A 12,090-nucleotide genomic window follows, 5' to 3' on the forward strand; every position below is an offset into this window, starting at 1 on the left:
TATAGATGTGCTTGAAATGTAATTTCCATTATCACGATATATTTTTTGATGAAAATGTTATATACTTCATCCATATTTCGTTATATCATATCGTATTATTAGTATTATTTTTGTTTACTCTTTTCAGGGGCGGATCCAGGAATTTATTAGGGGGTGGTCACCTTTTGAAATCTTGAATTAAAATTCTATTTTTTTATGGCCCCTTATAGGAAGATTCTGTTTGCCGCAAATTAAAACACACTTGCATATAGATTCCAAAACAGTTCTGTTTGCTTTTATACGTTCATTCATTGCTTTATCAATAAAACTATTTAAATATCAGTAGTCCTTTGCTCAATGTTTTCAAGAAAAAGTTGAGCTTTTGCTCTAGCTTCAGTATGACTTTTTTTACATGATTTCTCATTAAGTCTTGTACTTGCATGTGCCATATCTGTTAGTGGTTTGCATGATAATGTTCCCAAACTATTAACCCCAAACAGAGAACAGTATATGCAGTAAGCTCCTTCTTGTGAAGGTGAGTACACTAGCCCATCATAGCGATTTAGTCAATTCAGCTGAAACAATCTGTTCTTTCCTGCATATTTTTTTACAGGAAAGTTATAGTTTATTCCAGGTTGGAAATGATTTCTTATCAAATTAAATTTCTCTTCGTTTGTTAATTTACATGTTGATTGTTTTACAAAACCAATGTCGTTTGTACTTATATATGTAAGTCGGGGGTTGTTTCTTTAATCTGATCACTTTTATTCGTATCAATGGTAGGTCCATTACAACTCGTTGGTACTTCAGAGGGGGCTGATTTGTGGCGTTTCCTGAAGGAAAGAGGGTATAAGTTACTAAAAAATTGAAATGAATGAAACTTTTAGACAAACAGATGATAGAACGGGGGTATTCATTCAATATTTATGTGACTTTAAAACTTTAAATTATTTTTGAATTTTGGCATCACAGTAAAAAATATTATTGGTCGAGAAAAGTTATTATACAAACTTTAAAAATTTAGATAAACGTAATGTAAAAAAAGTACAAATTACCTGCTAAAAACATCTAAGATTGAGGACTGTCTCTTAATTTTTACACCTTAACATCAAAGAAATCGACCAAGTAATTAGCGATTGTTGATTACATGTTCATTGTATAAACATACCTGTCAAGGTACATGTATTTAGCCTTAAGGTAAGAAATGACAACTTTATGACTGGTGATTACGATAGACAAATTGATTTGATTTTTCAAAATGTTCAAGGTGCACCATTTTTTGGTACATGGTGCACCACTTTTGCAAACCCAGGGGGTGGTCACCGGCACCGGATGACCACCCCCTGGATCCGCCTCTGCTTTTTTGCTTGATTATGCTTATTTTTCTCGTTTGCCTTATTATGTGCCACTATAGATAATTTATGTAAATGCCTGTTAATCCATGATGAAGAAAAAAAAATTATAAAAAAAAAAATATTCGATTTTTACATAAGAGAGATTCATAACGTTATTTAAAACAGATTTTACAAATTTTATAACAAATTCTAATAAAAAAATATCTGTTTTTTTTTCATGCCAGTACAAATGAATGCATTTTTGAAGACTGCTGTATATTTATCGTCGTGTCTTTTTTGCGGTTGGCCTGGCATTGACTGGTGTTTTTTCGAAAGGACTTTGGTATCTCATTCTTATTTTGAATTCATAAGCACGTGGATATTAACGAATTCGTCTGTGCATTGAATCAAAATGACAAAGTTATCCGCGTTTTTGGTAGGCATTTACTATATCTGTCCATGTCAGGCTAGCTTGATCAAGTGATTAGTAGATTAGTTCACAATAATGTCTGTACTTAGTATCGTTTGCGATGACAGATTTATCATTTTTTAATTCATTTCAAAATTATTTGTTTTTTATTGAAACTCAAGTAATAGTCCATTCCTACATGTGTAGTTTTCTCTTCTCCCTATAATGACTTTTATATACTGATTTGAAAGTAATTATTGCAGAGAACAATTAGTAAATTCTTTAAAACAAGGGGAAACTATCAAAGTGGCAGGCAAATCCAATCCGTCGAATTAAAACAAACAACAGGAAGACAGAAGAATCACGAGGCCAGCTAGGTTAACTCATGCAATCTAGAAGGAAAAATGGTTTATGCTACACTAGTTGCATCAAGTCTTATTTCATTTAAAAATATGGAGAAGATACCTGGGAAGGAGTCAATGAACCAAAAAATGTCTATACTAAAAATATAAAAGATAAATAGACAAACAAAAGTCGTTCAAACAACACATGTCAAAATTGATATATACTACATGATATTTTTCTTTAGCAAATTAAATATTTGCCTATTAGGTAGCGAAATTATTCCACGGCATCTTCAACATTTTGAATATTTACAACTGTCATGATAACGTAAAAAAAGATGAATCGTAAATGTTCCATTGAAGATTTTTGTCTTATTATAGGCTGTCTGTCTGACTCAAAATATGCGGATCTATAACGTGTTGATTATTCTATCAGCAATAGTAGTGGCAGTTCAAAGCAGCGGTAACATTCAGGTTTGTTGAAGTTCAAGTTTTGCAATAGCACTTAGTACATGTTTCATTCAGCAAATATTTTGCGTTTGCTCTACATTTAGGTTTGCATGGATAAGGTGTTTTCATATTTTATAAGTTGCAATGTTTTTTTTTTAAATAAAACTATGGTCTCAATCAATTTAGATACCTGTATTCGTGTATTATATGTATAATAACTGTTCAAGTTCAGAACTTTTACTTTCATTTTATCCTTTATAATAACATTAAAAAATTAGATGTATACGGGATTAAAAGTTGATGCATACTACATTAAGGGGTAAACTCTATGTTTTCCCGTTTAGTTATTAGGAACTTATCATATAATTTTTCAGACCTATCGAATCAATGCCAAGGTTCCAGGAGGGAGTATCAATGAAGACATTGTTGTGGACTCAGTTCAACATCTGATGACGGTTAATGTTGGGAATGTGTACCACGTTCAGTCTGACTGTCCGTCTACAATTAATCTTCATGACTTTGAAAAGGTTATTTCTACCGTTAATGTTTCTAGTAGAGTGAAAATTTCTAAAAAGAAGAGCAATCATAACCCTAGATTAATAAAAAATATATATTTATATATTACTCGTCTAAACATCAACCCAACACTGTTAGATCTGTAAATTTGCTTTCGCCAATTTTTTGTTCTTCCCTCGACGGGATTCGAACCCATGCTACTGAGATATCGTGACACCAAATCGCCTGCACTGTAGCCGTCCCGCTAGACCACACGTCCATCTGAGCTTCAAAATAAAGCTTTCGGTGGCCGTGTGTTACCTTTCCTCGTCAGTTTTAATCTAGCGTCGTACTACAGGACATGATATATAAGGCATGGAGATGTTATTGTTACAGATCAGCTCAATTATCTATAGTAAAGGATCCTACAAATTAATTCAAGATACAGTCACAGAAAATAATTATATTTATAAGTACGTCTGAGTCAGTGACAACTCTACAAAGGACCTGTTTTGGCATATCTTTGTAGTCTTTGCGCCGTGTTTGGAAATTTAAAAAAGTGTTCCAGCGTTCGCTTTAATTGTGTAAATTTCAAGATTTTGATAGAGTCTTAATTTGAATTGACATGATTCATTTGTCATCGTGCAATTGTAAAAAAGAAAATATCTGATGAATCAGGAATATAAAACAAAAAGAAATGCATGTACTAGTTTACATGTACTTTTTCAAACTAACATTGATTTAACTACCTGTTGAAGGCTAGGGAATTTAACCATTTGGTTTTGGTTGGACCTTTCGTATGGCCACATTACAGGAAATGCGACAATATCTGTGTAACTTTGTTTAGTCGCCATGATATAAAGAAAATGATCATTTGATTTATACCTATTCACTGATATAAGGATGCTCGGCATGTAGAAAATATCAAGTAATAACAATATTCCACAGATTGGGAAAGGCTGCAAACATGGCCTCATACAAAAATAAAGACAATAAAGAAAATAGTTTTATGTCTGTCAATATCTGTTAGGTCTGCTTGGACAACAAATGGTCGCATATATCGCGTTTTTCTTTTACTCAAAAGACCTTTTATACGACCAGTTTCTGTACAATAGTTACATAATAAAAAAAAAACAAAGTATTTTGGTTATCCTCAATAGGCGACCTTAGCTATATTTGACATACCGTACTGGACATGTATGCTTTACTTATGTAGGCCGTTATTTATTTGGCTTTGTACTGGTTTTGATTGGAAGCATTTGAAATAAAGTATTTCGTTGAACGTATATCGTATTGAATTATAAATCTGGTATCTCTAAATTTATACTACTAAACGAGCGTATTTCGTATTAAGTTATTTCAATGGAACGTCAAATGAGTCTTTACGCAAACATAGTTTGCAGGGTAACACACTCAATCTACCAAAATCAACTGCATTTTTACAAATGTACTATCCTAACAAAGCTCATTCCATTCAAAAACACCATTTAAGGTGTTAAAGATTAGTATCATTTGCCTTAATTTTAGGGGAAACTTGCAATGAAGAATATAGATTTGGGTGAATGTCTTGTCATGGATACCAAGGAAAATCTCAACGAAACATTAGATTTGCTTGACAAAATTACAAGGTAACTTAGTTTATCAACATCATTATTTTCGACATTTCTGTAAATGTTTCTATCATTTAGGCGAATTCTTGCTAAACCGGAAGATTAAGAAAGGGAAAGGGGCAATTTTAACATAAAAATAAAGACAAAATGCAAGGTCACAGAATTATTAAAAATAAACTGCCAACAAAGGACAAAGTAACAATCTGGACGTTCCAATTTTGTCCTGTTGGCTTAATAAGTATGAATTATTATTTCACTGCAAATATAAAAAAAATTGCGCAGATGAAAATGACATTCAAACTCTTAGCTTTTCTATTTTATTTTCGTACCGAGCTGAACTTTGTCTCTGTGCATTTAGCGTCTTGATAATGATAAAGCTATTAATTGTTTTTAAACAAATTTACATTTACCTGACACTATATTCTTGGGTTTTTCTATCTGTAACATTAATTTTTGCATGGATGGGAAAATGCAATGCACAAATTTAACGTAAAAGTAAATTGATAAAGAAGACGCAATTTGAATTCTTGAAATATTCTATTAAAGATATTTAAAATGTTTTTCTTTTTTCCTTGTTTATCAAATTGCAATACTTTAGAATATATGAAAGAGTCGGCTTCATTTAGAATGTTGCAAGATAACATATGACAATGACGAAAACATTTTTTTCGTAAACTTTGATCATTGCAAAAATTTGATATCATTTTAGATTGAAAATGACTCATAAAATTGAAGCAGAAAAACTGGTCAAAGTTTATCCTACAACATACGATAGGATGTTTGAAGAAGCTGGAGAGCATATAACAGAGTTCTGTAAAGGATATGCACTTTTCTACGGTGAAATAATTGATAACCAAGAAGGTAAGATTTATTAGAAATATTAAAAAACGGAAAGCTAATTATTAAATGACAAAATCAAAAGCTCAAACATATCAAACAAATACAAAAGAAATGATGTTACACGTCAAGTAGAAAAAAAATATACAGGAGCGAAAATTGAAAACCCCTGAGCCAAAAAAGACAAAAATGACATCGATTTGTCAAGAAAATCTCCAGACAACAACTACACAAATGTATAAAGTTACATAAAAAAAAAAAAAAACAACAAAGAAACATGGACCACAACAAAGACTAAGGGCGATATATGGTGCACCTCCGTACTGGTGAGAACATCTTAGTCGAACAGCGGCACTGGTAATTCCGATTGTGGTCAGTACACATTCGGTATTATGTCTCATTAGGTGATGTCGTTATTGAGGTAAAGAGGGCATTATAGAGATGAGAATAATTGGAACATTTTGTACACAAATATACCATTCCATAATGGTCAACTAACTCATGATCGGGTCTGTAAAACGTATGTAGGGAGGACTACAACTTTTCCCACTATAAATCCTTAGTTAAGAGTTTCCTTGTTCATAATTATATAATTGGGATGCTAAAATCATCCGGTTTGATTTTCGAAAAGCCCTTGGCACACTTAACAAAGACCATAAAGATCACACTGCGGTCTATACAAAACAAAAATCGCGGTGAGATCGTGGTAATTTAATTTTCAATATTTCAAACAGTTTACGTTCATATTAAGACATTGCTATTGTCCTGATAGGATTCTACTAATATTCTGCTACTTTAGTAACACGTTCTAGTTACGATCTTGTGACGCCCTTGCTACGTCTAATAAGACCTTATCACGATTTACACGATCTAAGTAATCGTAGTACGGTCGCAACTCTACATGTATCTTTCCAATTGTATTACCAATTGTAACACGTTTCAAATTGATGCTTCTTCGGACATCCTGGTCTTACTAAGTCCTTACTATGACCTTCCTTCGCTTCTACTTCAACTAATTTTGGCCGCGATGGCACTAAGAATGTTTTGAGCATGTTCAAAGTTGGTCGTGGAACTTCACAATCATAAAGACATCATCACGTCTTTACTCTGATCTTACCGAGACCACTGGGATGTTACTACGACTACTAAAATTTTTGTTGTAGAGGGATCATGGTCATAGTACTACGTTTATTATATATTGTTCTCAAATGAATCGTATTGTCACGAAACTTTGAATCTTTTAATGAGAGGATATCATCTATATATTTGATCGTAACGTTAATATTAAAAGGAACAAATAGGAGACAACAGGGTTTCCAATGTAGTTATAAAAACACGTCCTCCAAACGTAACAAATATGATGTCAATGAACAAAAATCGAGCATCTTGATGATTTCATTTTCAGGGAATATGTTTATTCTGAACAGAGATGCTTTATCTATCATATAAACAGATGCTTTTAATGTTATCTAAATCAAATCATCGATAGAATACCATGTTTGTCCAACTTAAAGTGAGTTTAGTAATAACACATGTAACGTATTGGGATTTGTTTTGAAAAAGTGTGGATATGAATTATATGCAACCAAATCTACATTGTTCAGGATCTAAAAATGCTGTGTTTGGTCAGAAAAAAGAGCTTTAGACATGATTTTATAACTGTTTACATAATGAAATTTGTTTATTTCAGTGAACAGTTTTAAGCATCGTAAGTTGTTAATAATATTAACTTAATAAAGTTTAAACAGATAGATCCTAAAACCTTCGTATTTTATTGATTAATTTTAAATTACATGGTTTTTTTTGTGTTATACATAGTTCATAAAGCTTATTCTTGTGTTTTTACTTACTTTTTTTCTTTTTGTTTAAATCAAGAAACCGTGTATTAGAAATGACAAATGTACTTGTTTTATGAATAGTTTGTATGGTTTATAGTTTCAAACGGTAGCGATTCAAATGTATCAATTCAGTTGAACATTATACATAGTACAAATTTGCCTAGAAACATTATAGCCAAATATCTAGCTTTCTTTAAAAAAAATGTTGAATTGTCATATCTTGTTATTAAATGTTAATTTTCTTTTACATTTCTATCTCATCTTTAAGTACTTTGAATCAAAGCGGACCGCGGCTATCGCTTTAAAATATTAATTGAATTTGATCTGAATGGATTTGGCTTTTTATGCCTCTTTTTAGTTTTTCGTCTATGCAAGTCTATGCAAGTATTTATACATTATTTGTCTCTCATTGCTTGTTGCCTTAAATTCAAGGACAACAAAATTGGAGTTGTTTAGGATCACGATGCTTTGAAATGTCGCAGATACTTATTGCATTATATTTAGATATTCGTTCACTTCTACACCAGTTTATGCTTTAAGAACGAATATAAAGATAAACCGCATCAATCGGGTACAACTTCTCTTAATTGTTTGAAAGTCATAACAATAAAATTAGGTTTGTATTAGAAGGGTGTTTTATTAATTGTCAATGACAATCTGATACCAGAATCTTTAAATCAAATCCTTAACAGAAGAGAAGCATAGACAGAAAAAAACTATACCAAAAACGTAGCACAGAAAAGTTAATTCTAAAACACAATGTGTTAAATTCTATAGGTTGAACAAGCAAGAGGGTAAGACAAATGCACTTTAGAAAACTGTGTCATTATCAAGATAATAAATATTTGTGTTTGTTTTTTTAATTGCAGGGGTGAAGCGTGGAGACAAAAAGAAAAGCGGAGGTATATGTCTGTTATGTTTAGTATAACTGTTTAATTGCATGTAATGTCATAAGCTCCTATTCACTTTTAAAAGAGGGACGAAAGATACCAAAGGGACAGTCAAACTCATAAATCGTAAACAAACTGACAACGCCATGGCTAAAAATGAAAAGGACAAACAAACAACAGCACACATGACACAACATAGAAAACTAAAGAATAAACAACACGAACCCCACCAAAAAACTAGGGGTGATCTCAGGTGCTCCGGACAGGTGAGCAGATCCTGCTCCACATGTGGCACCCTTTTTTAATTTTTACTACTAGAATATCAGTGTACCATATTTTCCATTAATTATTTTCTAAATTCAATGGTAGATTCAATTTAGAAATCTTCCTTAGCAGACTTCATTTATTTTTAAATACGGATTAAGCTTTGTATTTTAGAATTTAAAAAAAATCATTATCATTAGCAGTGCATGTGTTCGAGTCAACTTATGTAGTTTCAACTATTTTTACAGGTTGTTCCGGATTTTGTCTCATTTGTTTTATCAGAAGACAAGCCCAAGCCTAACGCTGACCAAGCTGCTCCATGTGTTCACGGCGGAGAGTGATGATATATTTTGTATAACGATTTTCTTTTTGTATAGATTACAATTTAGTTTTACGAATGACTATGGTTCGGTAATTGAAGAAAACATAAAAAAAATATCGTGTTCTAAGAAGAGAACAATTTGAATTATTTTTTTTTCGTTGACAATTTGTCGGAGCTTTAGATAAGTTATCGAGCTTTGTATAATTACACAATAGAATTGTTTTCTTTGAACATTTGATATTAATGCAAAATAAAAGAAAACGTGTACTTCCAAGTTTAGTATTACTGGATTTTATATTGTCAGGTACGCAAAGGACGAAACATTTTGTAATATACGGTACAGTTTATATTTTTTAAGACAAAATAGTCATTTATATTGACTTTTTCTGAGGATGTTGTCTAAATTAAGATTATTCGCAGGTAATCGGACAGATTAAGAATAGTGTGGCCATTGGCAATTATCTTGTACCTATATAATGCAAACTGCACCGAGTCTGAAAAGACAATATGGTGTACTTAACCAGTAAGGTCCAGCGCTTCAGTCTCGACCAGTTTTGACGTACAATTAAATCTCGACTGGTCTAGACTATGTCTGAATCAGCCCATATATCTCAATTCTATATTGATTTTACAACATTCCAGGTTATTGATAGTTTATTGCTGTTAAATGTAGGAATTTAGGAAAAATAAGAATTTTTTACTATAGATAAGCGTACGGCATTGAACAATGAGCAAAGCCCATACCACACAGTCAGCTATACATGCCCCGAAATGACAAATGTAAAACAACTCAAACGAGAAACTAACGGCCTAATTAATGTACAAAACAATGAACGGAGCACAAATACTGTGGATTCATTAGTTTTCGTGAATATTAGATTTCGTGGTTTTCCCGAAGTCTGTAACAAGCCTATCAAAAGATTGTTATTCATAATACATTTAATTTAACCTGTACCCATGAAATACACGAAAATTGGTATTCAACGATAAATAATGAATCCAGAGTATGTAAAACAGCAGCAAACGACAACCACCGAATAACAGGCTCCTTACTTGGGTCAGGCACATACCTTTAATTACCTGAAATAATCAATCACTGCACGTTCAACATCTAATGGATTTAGTGTAAAGACGTCATAAACAGTCAGAGAAAAACATGACCTTGTACAATGGCAAGATATAGGTATCGACATATTGTAGATCCATGAAAGTGCATATGTATATACATGTAACAATAATATTTATATGTAGTTTGCCTTTAATTTACTGATAACAAAATCAATATTAATGCCAATAAAATAATATTTAAAGATCTAATTACAGTAGTGTGTTAATGTCTTCATCATGCTGAATAGTATTTCAATTTTTCAAAATTCCGGATGGTGGCAACTTTTATAAGTTAATTGTTGAGAAATTTAAAACTAGTTCCTTCTTTTGTCGTACTGCTACACAGCTGTTCCAGGTTAGGGGGGGGTTAAACATGTTTGATCCCTCCACAATCTGTATGTATGTGCCTGACCCATGTAAGGAGCCTGTTTTCCGTTCATGTTTTTGTGCATAAAATAGGCCGTTAGTTTTCTATTTAGAATTGTTTTACATTTGTCATTTCCGGGTCTTTAGTAGCTGACTATGCGGAATTGGCTTTGCTCATAGCTGAGGGCCGTACCATGACCTTAAGTTGTCAATTTCTGTGTCATTTGGTCTCTTGTAGAGGGTTGTCAATTATACCACATTTTCTTTTTTATATGAGGTTAGAATGCACAAAAATATTTCCCCAAAAAAATTTAGATGCAAGAAGGATGTGCGTCTCATAAGGACGCTGTATTTCGCACCATCTATCTCCAAGTATTGTAACAAAAAATACAAAGTACTAGTTTATATTTTTGTTTGGGAATAACAGAAAATAACTCTGATATTAACATTTAAAGCAGGCGGACAACATCATAACTTCTTGAAATCTACGCGAGCTTGGAATGATTTCATCAAATAGTTTTAAGGCGATTTTGATTCAAACATTCAGATCAACAAAATTGACTCCATAGTTTGGTATGGAAAATCCCAAAACTCAGTCAGATCAAAGGAATGCCCTAAAAAGGAATCTGTACTACTTAAATTGAATACTGTCAAGCCGTTTAAAATCTTTAAATTCACCATGTTGATTTGCTACTCATAAATTCCTGTGCAAGGCAATTTCAGTAACAACAACTATGATAGTGTCACTGAAACATCCGTAATTTGATGTAAATGGAATGGGGTAAATTCTTTTTCCTGTTTTGTAATCATTGTAAAATTTCAAACGGTCGGATCCGACGTCGCTACAGCCCCGTTTCTGTTACAGATCATGTGATTGCTCATTAACCTTTTTCTGTAATTGGTAAAATCTCTAAAAGAATTTTCGGTATCAATGCTCTTCAACTTCGTTCTTTATTTGGTTTTCATTACGCTTTTCTTCGAGCGAGCTTCACTGATGCGTCTTTTGTACACCAAACGCCTATTTGTTGTTGCACTTTAGTGTTTCTGTTGTTCCGATGTTTCCCTCTTATAGTTGATGTGCTTCCTTCGATTTTAGTTTGTAACCTTGATTTGTTGTCTCTCTATCGATATATGACTATGGAACATCGGTATACCACTGTTGCCTTAATTTACAAAATTTTACTGTTGGTATCTTTTATGAATTTATTTATTACCTTTGCTGGGTTGTTGACCGATATTTGCATATCGGTAAAAACTAACCATGAACATGTTTACAGATGACATTTCCTGTAAATAAAATACATAATGTAATTTATAAGGAAATATCATACTGCTTAAGGATTTGCTGTTAGTGTTCCGTGTGTCGTTTCAGTTTCAAATTATTCATTCTCATATGTTACTTACACGATACATTCTAAAGCGAAATAAACCAACCAAAATAACTATTTCTGTTTCTGTCATGTCTGTCTTACTTCGAACTCCTCGTCGTGTCCAACAATCTTCACTGATCTAGTTAGATTTATTTTTATCCTGAAATATTTAATTAGTCCTCTTCTCTTTGCTGGGGCTTTTAGCTGCTTTTATTAAAAATATTATCACGGTTGATACCAATGTGTCTTTATACAGTTTACTGTTCTCTATCAAGTCGACTTTCACAACATTTTCCCGTAGTTTCTTTATGGTCTGGTTTACTACCATATGTTCCCTGATCCCAATATTCTCATGTTGGGAATTGTTACCTATGCCTCCAGCACAATCGTGTTTTTGTCATGATTAATCTTACAGTTTCAATTTATCATCTTTAGTTGGGTATCTTAGTTACTTGCTATTTGATCTATCTTGTTT

General features: G+C 32.4%; 1 protein-coding gene across 1 annotated transcript; it reads left to right on the forward strand.

Moving 5' to 3' along the window:
* Window positions 1–2,438: 2,438 nt before the first annotated feature.
* On the forward strand, window positions 2,439–9,080 carry LOC139493333 (uncharacterized). Its single transcript, XM_071281651.1, has 7 exons — window positions 2,439–2,540; window positions 2,891–3,043; window positions 4,539–4,639; window positions 5,331–5,482; window positions 7,149–7,166; window positions 8,166–8,198; window positions 8,699–9,080. Exons 1-7 carry the CDS (start codon window positions 2,469–2,471, stop codon window positions 8,749–8,751), a joined length of 582 nt encoding a protein of 193 aa, XP_071137752.1. The 5' UTR covers window positions 2,439–2,468; the 3' UTR covers window positions 8,752–9,080.
* The last annotated feature ends 3,010 nt before the right edge of the window (window positions 9,081–12,090 follow it).

The sequence above is a fragment of the Mytilus edulis genome, chromosome 10 (genome assembly GCF_963676685.1).
Source record: "Mytilus edulis chromosome 10, xbMytEdul2.2, whole genome shotgun sequence".
Taxonomy (NCBI): Eukaryota; Metazoa; Mollusca; class Bivalvia; order Mytilida; family Mytilidae; genus Mytilus; species Mytilus edulis.